Here is a 13,590-nt window from a genome sequence, read left to right as displayed (position 1 = left end):
ACAACATTAAAACCACCTGCCTGCAGGTGTCCTGTGGCGTCTGGATCCTTTGGGTCTGGCTTGTTCTGGATCATCCCACAGATGCTGGTTGGAGTTTGGAGGCCAGGCTCTTTGTCGTGTTCCTGGAGACATTTCTGAGCAGGTTTTGTGGCTGGTTGGACCTAAGGTTTCCCAGCAGAACTTTGTGTTGTCTCTTCATCTGTCAGTGGTTTTCATGTCGTGGCTGATCAGTCTATATAAATATGAGTGAACATTAATGATACTGATATTTCAGAATATTTAATCTCACTTTTCTTGCAGTTTTGTCACAGTAGGAAAAGACAAGGTCATTTCTGACTTTTTATTTAGTTTTATTCTCAGCTGTTTGGTTTCCACATTAGTTATTCTGTGACTAGACAGAGTTAGGAACATCTGCTGCAGCATAAATCATGGAAATACAGTTTTCCATTCGTATACACAGGCATTACAAACCTGTAATAGTCCGTAGGGTATTTGGAAGTAGACATTTTACTTTACTCCACATGTGTCTCTGAGTGACAGGGGAGATATAAAAGTAATAAAAGTCGAGTTCATGTGTTGGCACATTTGAGGCGTCGTTATGGGACTCATGATTCGATTCTGTTTTTCCTGGCTGCGAGTCCTGAGTCTCGCTTTTAGAAAGCCATGTGAAGGCTTTTAAAACAGACCATTCAGAACAAGGATTTCCTGCGACAGAGCAGAGCTGTTCGTACATCACAGTGTACAGTTTTCACTCATAAAGAAACATCTCAAGTTTTGTTTTATACAGAATATTTATTTACAACATAAAGTATGCAAAAAGCAGCATGTAGGGTTGATAGTTTTTCAGTCAGGTTTGATTTTCAGCACCTCTCAAACACTTTATACAGGTCAGGTAAGTTGGCGATCTGCAGCACCGTGCCATCCTCGCTGAAGTTCTTCGGCGGGCTGAAGAGAGTTCGGAAAGCTTTGAAGATGACGTGCTCCACTTTCCAACGCCACGAGTTCGCCTCTCCATCCTGAAATGAGTTACACATCATCAGTTTTTCTGTCTTTAATGTGTCCTAAAAGGAAAAGGAAAAGTGAAAGTGAAACCTGCTCCTCTCCCGGCTCGGCCTCCAGGACGTACTGCTTCCTGATGGAGTAGAACATGCTGCACTCCTTGCTGAAGTCTCTGAAACACTCCCTCTCGCTGTCCCAGTTCACCTGCACGACGACACCACACAAAAAGGCTTCAGATGCAGTTTGTGTTTCCAGAATCTTGTCCTAAACGAGAAGAGACTAACAAGGACTTCACCTCAGTGGCCAGGCGCAGGATGAACATGGGGAGACCTTCCATGATGGGGGTGTACTTGTCGAGAAGCAGCGGCAGTCCTGTCAGATTTCCCTCCTGCAATGAATGGCTCAATGTGAAGAAGCAGGCGAACACTGGCAGCATGTAGAACTGTTTCAGAAATGCACCTGACCTGGTCTATCTCCAGGGAGAAGTAGTCCCCCAGCATCTCTGCTTTCTTCGTCAGGAAGTCCACTATGTACTGAGCCAGTCCCTCTTTGGGTCCATCCTCTTCGGTCCAGCCACTCTCCTCGGAGTCCAGAGCCAACATGGCCAGGTCGTAGAGCGGAGCCGGAGTCTGCAGGCACACAATCAGTCGTTAAAATCAACACAGCAACAGTATCTAGATCAGAAATCTAGACTTTACTTACAGACAGTCTGAGTACGCCGAAGTTCCCAAAGTCGTAGATGAGGATCTGGTAGAAAAGCTCCTGACTGGAACCAGAAAGAAACAGAGATAAAGACAGAAGCTGACAGCACAGGAAGGAGGTGAGCCACGTGTGACCCCTGCCTGACCTGAGCTTAGTGGTGTTGAGCAGGTACAGCTTGGTGTGATGCTGGATCAGAGTCCACTGGGGGTTGACGCAGCCCACGAACGAGTGTTTCTGCAGCATTTCCTGAAGACCTGGAGAGAAAACATTTGACGTATTCCGAGTCGTAAACTTCCCCGACAGCTACAGATGAGGTAAGTTTGACTGAGCAGATGATGGTATGTGCTTTCTGTTCACCTTTGTGCGTGTTCTCAGTGATCTCAGTCCTCAGCTCTTTGATGCTGGTCAGTTTTATGACTCGTCTCTTGGGCGTAGCTGCAGCCGTCAGCTCCTCTTCCTCCTCCACCTCAGCCTCCTCTTCCTCCTCGTCCAGCTGCTGCTCCTTCCTCGGACGCTTCCTGGCTCACGGTAACAAGACAACAACTCACCATGGACTCACTTTAAAACTTAACAGGCTGTGAAAATGTTTACACGTTTAATCACACACGAAACGAGGGACAGATATTTTTGATGAGACTGTGTGAATTACTTTTTGGCCACATGGGGGCAGAGGAAGTCCACAATTTAATGAATAAACTTTGCCTTGTCACTGATGTATTAGTTGTTATGGCTAAGTTAGCAAAGAATTATCAGGTTACACCTCCAGCAGACACATTAAGAGTTGTTTTTCTGCCCATCTGATGAATGTAATACCCCTGTCTGCAACTATTGAGGAAAATATCTGCTGGATTTTGACTTTTCTTCACCTGCTGGTCCCTAACTTTGTCTGTCTGCTCTCTGGTGCAGGTGTAAACTAAAACACTGATCTGAAAGAAGCTTTAAAAAGCTCCACAAATCTGCAAACTGTAAATTCATTACAGGTGAGGAGCAGGGAGACAGGAGCCGATATCAGTTACTGATTGACTCAGACTGGGATGAGCATGTTTACTTTTGCATTCTTCTTCTTCTTGCTCTCTTACTCACGTCGTCTACTGCAGGTCAATGTTCAGATTTGATCAATCATACATCAAGACCCGTCCTGATCGGACTTGCAGGAATCATGTCTGGATTACTCAGGATGACGCTGACTGAGAGCTTAATCCTCTGCTGAATACCGACCCACCCAAACCACCGTAGCTCTGGAAAGAAGTCAATCACCTCTGAACATCGTGAGCGCTGACGCTGCTCTCCTCCTCTGCCTCCTGCTGAGCCAGGGCCTCCAGCAGATCTGCATCGTCTGTGTCGTCCATCTCCACGCTGTCGGGCCCGGTGGGTTTGGTCGCAGCCTCTCTGCCGCTGGGTCCAGCTGGTTCGGGGTCAGGAGGCGGTTTTTCTTTCGGCTGGAGGAAGGCGTCCAGCTTCTGAGCGCGGCAGTCGGTTCTCACCATCTGATGTGCGTAGACTCGCTCAGTAGAATCAGCTGCGGTGGTGGAGGACTTGACTTCAGTGCCACCTGAGACCGACAGCCCCGGCAGCAACGTCTGCACAAACACAGTGTACGATGAAACACCCTCACACCTCAGGGAAAGAGCCACAGATGTTTACACTGTAATCCTGACAGAGAAAGTCAAAACGTACTTGAGTGAAATACGTGCGAGAGGAGTTGGAGCCCAGCAGTTTGCTCTCGATGTGCTTCTGAACGCTCTCGATGACGCTGTCCTCATGCAGGAAATGCACCTCATGTTTTGTGGGGTGAACGTTCACGTCTACGTTCTGCGGGGCGATCTCTAAGCTGTGATCAGAAAGCACATGTGAATTTAAAATCAGCTCAACCACGATAGAATCCGATCATAGGAAACGTGCACGTTTAGTCACCTGAGGTAAAGGAAAGGGTGTGTGTTCTTGGGAAGGTACGCAGCGTAAACCGTCTCGATCGCCTTCTTCAAAGCGCTCGACTCCACCAGACGATCTGAGACGTCACAGATCACAACCTCCATTTAACAAAAAGCACTAACAGGATTAAATTATCTGCACCCGTGAGCAACATTTCCGGTAACATTCCCCCGTGATACGTACGGTTGATGAACAGGATCAGGATGCATTTCTTGACCGAGTAGTTTGCATTGGAGATGTAGCCTTTCATCTTATACGCAAGCTTCTGATCCTCGCAGCCGACTTCGATCAGCTCCCTGGGAACATAGCACAGAGCTGGTCATGCAGACAGGGTTAAGATGATAAGATCATGTAACTGCAGAGAGCATCAAAGCAGATTCTTTTCTTTCTGTCTCTCTGTCTTGGTTGATTAATACCTGCTGACTGCATTGCCAAACACTCCTCGAATGTTATCCACTGCAGATGCGTTGGGTAGAGTCCTCACATCTGCCACAGTCTCTCCTTGCTGGAAAAGGAAAAGAGGAGCTGTAAAAACAGACGTTAATAATCTGTCCTTAACCTGTCGTCCTCAAAGTATCCTGAAGTAGCTTTGAGCTGGAATCAACGAAGAATAAAAAGCACATCTCACCTTTTTCACAGAAAAACTTTTTCCTGAGTTGTGTATGGCGTACCTTTAAAAAAAAAACACAACACAGTGACACTGAATACAAACGAGGACAAATCCAAACACAATGACATTCACCCACAAAAAACAGGATGAATCCCAGACCTGCTGACCACTTCTACAATCCTGGAGTACTCATCACTGGGGCTCTTTAAAGCTTTCCTCCTGGTGGACACGTTATAGAAGAGGTCCTCCACCTGTGGACGAGGAGAGAAAACTATTGGATGGATGGTGTCTGAGCTGCAGCCTCGTTCTGTACGAGGTGATGTGTTCAAGGAACTCACAAGAATCTGTGTCCCCTGGTTGCCAGCGCAGGGTTTGGGAGGACCTTTCAGTTTGCCATCGCTGTAGCTGGCCCTGCATGATGACAGAATAAGCCAACCTGGTTACTTTATGTACATTTAATCTTCAAGGAGGAAAGAGACAAGATGTGAGCCGGGATTTTAAACGTTATCGAACCTGTAGGCGCATTTGGCATCAGCTGTCTTTGTCGTAATGGTCACGTGTGCGACATGGCTGATACTCGCAAGGGCCTGCAACCAAGAGCACAGACAGAAACAAGTGTGATGCACAACTAAACGTATGTCAACGAAGGCTAACGCTGCTGCCGCTCACCTCTCCTCTAAATCCGTAGGTTGCAATAGCTGAGAGATCCTCAAACGTCTGGAGTTTGCTGGTGGTGAAACGCTCACAGACGATATCCATATCCTCTTTCTGCATCAGTGAAAGAAAACGATTAGAAAGAACTCACAGCTCCTCAGAGAGTTAGCAGCGTTCACAGTGGAGATTCACATTAAACTCACTGAGCACTTTATTAGGAACACCAACATGAATACTGGGTAGTTCCTCTTTTTGTGGCATTGATTCTACAAACATTTTGCTCGTTTCTGCAGATTTGATAAATGCACATTCATGCTGTTCTACTGGATTCACATCTGCTGACTGAGGAGGTCACTGCAGTTCACTGAACTCACTGTTATGGTCATGAAATGTTCATAAAAGATGGTAAACTGTGGCTATAAACGGAGGCACATGCTCCGCATCAATACTCAGACAGACCGTGATAATCAGACCATGATTGATTAGTATTAAGGGGTCCAAAGTGTGCCAAAGTTGGGCCCATGGATGGCACTGCTGAGACATGATTGGCTGACTGGATAACTGCAGGTGTGCAGGTGTTGTCACCCACCCTGATGCCGGTGCCATTGTCCTGGATCTGAAGGAGCTTCAGTCCGCCGTCCTTCACCGTCACCTGAATGCTCGTGGACTTGGCATCTAAGCTGTAAGATTTTAAAGCACACATTGGAGTTATTATGCAGCCGTATTACTTTTTAAGAGGACAGTTCGCCGAATGTTTGGACTGTTGGTGTGTTACAGGTGTTGATAAGCGGCTTTGTCACAAACATGATGTAAACAACGGTGATTCGTGTCGTATATTGTCACTTTTATCGGTTCTACTGCCATTAGCTTACGCTAATAGTCGAATAACTAACGTTAGCTAACTTTATCCACATTAACTGCATCGTGTGGCTAATCAGTTACCAGTTTTCAATCATCTCTTTCACGGCGTTGGCAGGACGCTGGATAACTTCTCCCGCAGCAATCCGGTTGACAACAGTCTCGTCGAGTCTCCGGATAACTCCCGCCATGTTGACAGTGGTTACGGACGACTTAAACAGCAGGTGAGAGCTGTGAAAACGCAAACATATGGACGAAAAATGTGTGTATTTAAGCTAACGTTTAGCATCACAACTTATAACAAACAGAGCGTGAATGGGGACAGAGATGGCAAAAAAATGAAGAGGTCTCACTCTGCTTCGAAATATCGAAGCACAACAAAAGCCATAGTTTCTGCCACTTGCTCAACTTCTCCAGTAACAGCTGTATATACATTATTTAGGGGGTTGAATTGCTTTATTTACTCTAAGTGTATCGTTTTATGTAATGCGGGGTTGCTGATAAAACTATTTTGTTTCGGGTACCCGATTCTCACGATGGAGTGTTTCATTATCTTAAGAATACACAATCTTTGATGACAACAGCGCGGGGAGAAAGCGAGGGGGCGGGGCCTGCGTCCTGTTGTAGGAGGAATGGGAGGACGTCATTCGCTGAAACTCTTCTTCTCTGGTAATATTTTTGTAGCTTCAAAATACAGTACAGATTGATTAGTAATGAACGTACTGATTTCTTCTACAAATTTGTCTAAAAGCGAAAAGGAAAAAGAATAAATGTAAATTTTTCATCATTATGTTTCTACTTTATACGTTATACAGTAAAATATAATAATATGCGTGCACTTCCTGTCATTTTACAGCTGTTTTTCCCCCTTTTGATGTACAAAGTACTGATAATACTCTGACACATGAACAAGTGTGTGTGTCTGGTTTGTCCAAAGTTGGAATGTACCATTTTAAAGTGTCTGTTTTCTGATGTAAATGTAAGTAAACAAGATAAGGTAAATTGTCCCCTTAGGAAAGGTTTCTTTTGCTTGGTCAGAGGTCAGCGTCAATTACAGGACAGTACTTGTCCTAACAAGGATGCCTGCCAATAAATACCAAATAGTTCAGTCTCTTTCAATTGTGAGCTATCGAAGAACTTGTAACAAGAAGTGTGTAACATAAACACAATGAAAAGTCCAGTATTGGGTATGCGTATGGGCAAACTGATAAAACTGAGATTTTAAAGGATAACATCTGGAATTCTGGACCTGTGCCTTATTATCCCATGTTTTTGGGTGTAAGTGATTGTTTTCTAGTTAGATAAAAAGGATCTTACTCTTTAAAAAAAAAGGTCTATCTCCAAGCCTCAGCGGCAAAAACACGTGGACGTACTTTGCAGCAGCTGAAAAACATGAAACATAATCAGTAAAGTGTTGGCACAGTTTTTGATTTTCACTGTTTTGTCTTCCTCAGCACATTCACTTGTGAGGGATTCACTGTAATCTTCAACTGTGCACATAGTTGGCCGGAGCACATGTGTCTGCATTCCTGACCGATCCTTTGTCTTTGTCTTTTGGGGGGTGTTATCGGCAGAGCTGTGGTGGTCCAAAATCCAAAAATCTGCAAAAATAAAAATGTTCTCAGAGATGTTTTCTACGTTTTTTAAAATGAAAACTAATCTAGGCTACACTTATCCTCTCTGATTAAATAAGCACCAAAATTATGTTGCTAGGCTGCTAAACTACAGCCCCAGGCAATATGACCTCAACAGAATGAAATGCTGTGAGTAGGCTGCCCGGGGAGTGGCGCTGTTTGGATATCATGACCAGGCAGAGCATCTCAATGCAGTCCAACCGGAACTTGGTTCTGGCTAAATGAGAGTTGTCCTCAGTAGCTGCATGAAGGAGAACAAATAAAGTGATGACAGATGGTCTATATTTAAAACTCTTCCTACATTTTCAATTCAGTTTTTGTGTTGGATTTAAGACTTAAGCAAAAGAATAAAGACATTTTATTGTGTGTAAACCATGGAGATTTGATTTATTTGATTCCTCAGTGCTCTGTAGATCTGTAAGGACTGAGACTGATGGAGAAAAGTAAAGCTTGCCCCTTAGAAAGCTCAGTTTTTCAGCTGCCATATTTATAGCTCAGGTCTCTATAGTAGATAAGTGTTGCGGCCTGGCAGACAAGGACATCTCTACAGCCAATAAAGATTAAACTCAGCTGCAGAACAATGTTATTTAAACTTTACAGAGCTTATGCTGATGTTTGTGTTTGAAGCTCAAGGTGAGAAACAGGCTGAACTCAACTCACACTTGTGACTTATCCTTCTTGATCTTAAAAATCCCGTCACATTCCAGGACAGCATCTCAACAAGGGACTCTCAGCTATAAAAATGGGCGTCTCCCCTGTGATCTATGACATTTGATAAAGAAGTTTAAGCCCTCCACCTGGCAGCTCAGAGAGCTAACTTGGCACAGTTTAGTTGTTCGGCAGCTTGTTGTGCTGCTCTCTTGAGCCTGTGCCAACGCATCTTCAGTGCCACGCACAAGCTAACCGCAGGCAGACGCAAGCACAAAAGTGAACGGCTCAACCTGAAAGGTCACTGGAAGTATGAAAGGAAGTCGGCTTGGCACTGACGAGCAAGCAGCAGGAATGTGATAAATCAATGTCCTTCTTTGTACATTCACCACATCCAGTCATCTGTTCAGTCAGCTCCCACCTCACTGTATTATCATTGATTGCATATGTTTTCATGAGGGATCCTGTTTACATTTCATTCGTTCCTCTGCTGCCTGTAGGCCTGAGGGAGAACGACGGCCATTGCTGTGTCTAAGATGTATTGGGGAGGATATGATGTCCGTCCTGGGACTTGTGTCCGTGACTCAATGCAGGACGTTCCAGTATGTGCTGCAGCTGCAGGATGTGCAACAGGATGCAATACAATAGAGCTGGAAACTAATCAGGCAAGTGCAAAAGAAAAGTTGAGGTAAGCAAGACAGCGTTTCAGAATGTAAAGCTCTCTGTTTCTACTGTCAGGCAGCCATCATGACGACACTGTGCACGGCTACTCTCCATCTACTCTGTGTAAATTTACTCTCTGAAAGGATGAAACTGCAAACAGTCTTATGGTATGCTTGAACCAACAAGAGTCTGGGTGGGGTCAGAACTGGTTGTGTATCTCTCAGGTCACTGAAGGCATCATTCTGCTTTTTACTACTGCTGTTGTCACATTTTCTCTTTCTGATGTGGAGTCACTGAAACTCCAAGAACTGCCACTCCTGTAGCGACCTGCCACCGGCGATGACAGGCACACACAAGCATGCAAGCTAATGTTACCACGCACACGCTTGCAGGTGCACAACAGAAAGCCAAAATGCACCTGAGGAGGATTCAAAAAACTAGTCCAAATCCTTTGTGATGACCCACAGGGCAAATACACTCCTAAATACACAAACACTGTCAACAAGCAAAATGACATTCAAATCAGATACAAATGTGCACCTGCTGCGGAGTACTACGCCCATTGTGTGAACTGAGCTCAGCATCCAGTTGCAGCAAAGTGCACCGCCCCAACATGGCCTCCACAGAGGTGTCCATCCAAATCCATCCTTATATTAAACACAACCGGGGCCCATTCCACACCTTCATGCTGCCATGTGTCTCTACATTCCTCACTGACAAGAGCCCGTTGTTGTTACTGCTGTGGTTTTGTCTCACCTGTGTGTTTATGTCTGCACCTCACTCCACCAGTGAGGTGATGAAACACCCGGTTTCCTCGAACAACGCTGAGGAGTGATCGCCTGGCGACAGATAGGACGCTGGAATGGGTACGGTATCTCTGAGAGACACAAAGTGTTGTAGGCACACAATCATCTGTGGAATCTGTCATGGCCTCTCCAAGTGACAAATATAGAGGAGCCTGTCTTTCCTCTAATGATAAGGGCAGTCTCTCACTCTTTCCAAAGTAAACCTTAATCATAATCATAATAGGAGTCGTTCTCTGTCTCATAAATGATACCAGAGAATTTCATAATCTCACCTGAATCGCAGGTAGATTATTAACTTGTGGACTGTGTGTCAAGGCCAGACATCAGTCCAGCCCATGTGTAATGACGCGCTCATTTATAACTGTGCTAATTCATCATCCTGTTAATTCCACCTTCATCATCTCTGAAGAACAAGCCCAGTCTCACCTCCTTGAGAACCGTTTAGACTTCCTCTGCCTCTCTGTTAAAACCAGAAATGGATTCTGCAGCTGCTGCTCTTCCTTTTTCCTTTGTTTGTCCATCCTCTTCCTCATCCTACTCTCTCCTTATCAGCAACAAAAAAGCCCTGACATGTTATAAACACAACATGAATGCATACTTTCCTAGGTAGGTAAAAAAGGAAAGTTTAGCCTCTGCAGGATTTAAGTACTTTAGCAGCAGCTGTTCAGTAGTTCTACTGACAGATATACAAGTGGCTAAAAGCTCACAAAGACAATGCTAACATGCTGGAGTTTATAAGGTATAATATTCACCTTGTTTGCCATCTTAGTGTCTCTTGTTAGCATGCTAATTAGCGCTAACAAAAACATAAAGCTGAGGCTGATGTGAATGTCATTAGTTTTGCAAATATTTTGTCTTAAACCAAAATATTTAGGCTTATAATTCATCCTAAGGGGACCATGAATGGCTGTACCAAATTTCCCAGCAATACAGCCAACACTTGATGAGCTATTTCACTCAAAACCACAAGCCTTAACCTCACGGTGCTGCTAGTGGGAAAGTCAGGAGGTTGCCAAAGTCAGTAAGGTTCATCATCTAGGGATCATGAACCTATGTACAAATTTTTGTGGCAACTTATCCAGAAATGTCAGGTTATTTCAGTCTGGACCAAAGGTCAGGCCAGCTGAAACAGCAACTGCACAGCTACCGTGACTAAAAACCATCTTTTTTTTTTTTTTTTTAGCCATCTGTTTGGGCAAGTGAGTGCTCACATTAAAACAAATACCTGCTGATACCTGTCCAACCCCACCCTGCGATTGAAGTTATACTTTAATGTTCATCATGAAAACATTTTGTGGTCAGCATTTTTGCTTTTAAGTCATGCAGCTATCCCTGTTTCCTGTTCTGCTTTGAAAATGTTCTCCACCACGTTATTGTTGATTCACCTGAACAGAACACACATTTTTAATATTTTATTAACCGTGAGATATATATTGATACTTTCCTGCTCATATAGAAGCTTAATAATGGAGGTCTGACACATGCACACTGGATTGTTGAAGTCTGAGCTTTTTTCTTTATACACGTGGCATAATGTTGATAAAATGTAGTGTTTACAGTAAAATATCATGAATCTGAACCCCAGTGTCTAACAGGCACGAGCTAAGGCCTGCATGTAGACACAGTTATCTCCAATCTAATCTCTGTTGTTTACTGTTTGTTTACCACAGGGGATACTGCGTCTTGCCCTTTAACAATAGCGGTTGATTGTGACATTGTGTTATCACATAAATCATATCAGATCCTCTGTATGTTTGATTCACACATTCCTGGGGGTGTTTTATGCCCGTGTTTCTCAATCAAAGGCGTCACTCAGAAAACCTAAAAGGCGGGACACCAAATGTGTGTTTTTCTGCTAACTACAGGGGTCACAAAAACTTGGTATTGTATACTATGGTATGTTGTGTAGCAACTATCTGTGAAATGTGTGAACATTAATTTTGATGTTTCTGCTCCTCTGTGTGCCTTGGGTGTTGCCTGAGGGAAACAGTGAGGGATTGTCTTCAAGTTTTCACTTGAGCAGAGCAGCAACGTTGCATCACTTCCTGTACTCTAGTTACATCAGTCTTCATCCTGACCGGGCTATTTTAGGTCTGGAGAGTGGAGCAACCCTTGAAGGGAAAAAAAACCCATCACTCTATCCTTTCAGGGTTTAACAAAACATGAGCTTACGAGGTCCTATCTTGGAATCCGCACATGGCCTTGCTCCAGCTTCAAAGCTAGGTCTCATTAAGCCAGGATACATCACAGCCTCTCTGGTGAGGTGATATCACACATCAGACTGTGGCCATTACTGTAAACAGTGCAGGGAAAATTGTTAATGAAGCATGAAAAGGAACAGAAGAATGAACGCTGGCATATTGTTGGCAGAGGAAGCCTTTCCCTCTGGCTTTGAGGTTTTGTCCTGGCCACATCGTGGTGCTCCACTCTTTTGTTTGTCTTATTAGACTACACGTTCATCAAAGGACGGCAGAAGAGTCTTTAGAATTATCATCTACTGCTTCTATTGTTTGTTGACATCTTGATCATAGTAGAAATCTGGTGTTTATACATGACAAGGTTGACTTTTTCTCATCTTTACTGGAGGCTGGCATTCAAAATATATTGCAGATCTTATTATTTTTGGCTGGTCATGCCTCCGTGCAATGATAAATATCCTTGCACTGGTAAATGGGATGAGGTCTTTTAACTCCATAAATAATTACCAGTGAATATCCTATAATAGCCTATAAGAATTAAATTGAATCTTCTGTTGCTACTCATCTTCCTCAGCCAAATTTAATTATGATTTCTTAATACCAGTAATGGCACACCCTTTTGCAAAACCCTACTGTCCGGTAAGTCAGCATTTACACTACATGTATCAGCAAGGCTGGATTAATTTGCTGCCCAGCCAGATTTTTGGCTGGACTACAAGACCTGGGTCCATAACTGAGTGAAAGAGCTACACCATCGGTCGGCCAGCTGTCGGACTAATGATTTGGCATGAACCGTTTCTGTTACGTCATCAGGAAGAGCGACTTGTTTTTGTTCACCAGCTCTGCTCCAGTGTCAGAGGGTTTACAGAGTTCTGGATGCCGGTTGCACACAGTTAAAGCAGAAGCTACTGGTGTTATGGTGAGTCATCATGGTTAACAACACTGTCAGCAGCCCGGCAGGAGGGACACTCCTCACATCTATTCATGGTCCATCCATGTACTTTACCTTTTTAGATTTTGAATCAGGGACTTTCTACGAGAAGGGACCTCATAACCTCTGCCAATGAGGTGGCTGTTTGTTGGTTCATTAGTTTATTTGTTAACAGGATTATGCAAAAAGTACCCCAACCGATTTACACCAAATTTGGTGGAGGGATGGAGCAGGGGCCAGGGAAGAACCCATTAAATGTAGTTGTGGATCCGGTTTTTTAACACTGCAAGAAACTGTGGAAGCGCTCTGTTGTCATTCTTGTTCTTACCCAATGTGACCCTCAAAAGGATAAACAGTATAGATAATGGATGGATGGATGTGACTTTAGTGGAAGATCGGAATGGTGGTGCAGTGGTTGGCGCTCACAGCAAGAAGGTTCTGGATCTGAACCCTGGTTCGGCCAAGGCCTTTCTATTTTGAGTTTGCATGTTCTTCCTGTACCTGAATGGGTTTCCTCCGGTTACTCTTTCTTCCTCCCACAGTCCAAAGACATGCAGGTTAACTGGCGACTCTAAACTGCCTGTAGGTGTGAATTTGAGCGTGACCTGTCCAGGGCGTCTTGTCCACAGCTGGGATTGGCTCCAGCTTCCTCTCCCAGCAACCATCAAAGTATAGATAATGGACGGATGGATTTTACCAAACAGATCTGCAATTAATCAGACAAGCTGGGACCCTGGGGCAATAGTTGTGCCATGACTCTTCCAGTAGTGGTTTTTAATAACATGGCAACCCAAGTTTTTCTTATTAATGGCTATAACTGATCTAAAATGTATTGGTTGCATCCTTTTTTTTTATCACTTTGCATGACAGTAGATCTATATTCACACCTGTATGTACTTAAATTGTAGTTATTGGAATGACACAACATTGATTTCCACCCAGATGTTTCATAATA

General features: G+C 44.0%; 1 protein-coding gene across 1 annotated transcript; it reads right to left on the bottom strand.

Moving 5' to 3' along the window:
- Positions 1-772: 772 nt before the first annotated feature.
- On the bottom strand, positions 773-5,981 carry mlh1 (mutL homolog 1, colon cancer, nonpolyposis type 2 (E. coli)). The gene is made up of 19 exons (XM_018686482.2): positions 5,840-5,981; positions 5,487-5,577; positions 4,913-5,011; positions 4,757-4,830; positions 4,582-4,654; positions 4,403-4,494; positions 4,262-4,304; positions 4,050-4,138; positions 3,817-3,929; positions 3,616-3,709; positions 3,379-3,532; positions 2,959-3,281; positions 2,059-2,219; positions 1,847-1,955; positions 1,702-1,765; positions 1,464-1,628; positions 1,295-1,387; positions 1,093-1,203; positions 773-1,016 (listed from the first exon to the last, which is right to left on the bottom strand). The coding sequence occupies exons 1-19, from the start codon at positions 5,944-5,946 to the stop codon at positions 861-863; spliced, it is 2,211 nt and encodes a 736-aa protein (XP_018541998.1). The 5' UTR covers positions 5,947-5,981; the 3' UTR covers positions 773-860.
- Positions 5,982-13,590: the final 7,609 nt, after the last annotated feature.

This window comes from Lates calcarifer, linkage group LG16_LG22 (assembly GCF_001640805.2).
Source record: "Lates calcarifer isolate ASB-BC8 linkage group LG16_LG22, TLL_Latcal_v3, whole genome shotgun sequence".
Lineage (NCBI taxonomy): Eukaryota > Metazoa > Chordata > Actinopteri > Centropomidae > Lates > Lates calcarifer.
This window is presented reverse-complemented; position numbering and strand designations above follow the sequence as displayed.

Bases quoted from the DNA above. Each gene is read 5' to 3' on its own strand.
- mlh1 (XM_018686482.2), bottom strand. From the start codon at position 5,946: ATGGCGGGAGTTATCCGGAGACTCGACGAGACTGTTGTCAACCGGATT. The intron at 3,930-4,049 runs GTATTAATCAAC...CTATGTTCCCAG, and splicing joins TTTGGCAATGCAGTCAGCAG to GGAGCTGATCGAAGTCGGCT. The intron at 3,533-3,615 runs GTGACTAAACGT...TTCTGATCACAG, and splicing joins CACCCTTTCCTTTACCTCAG to CTTAGAGATCGCCCCGCAGA.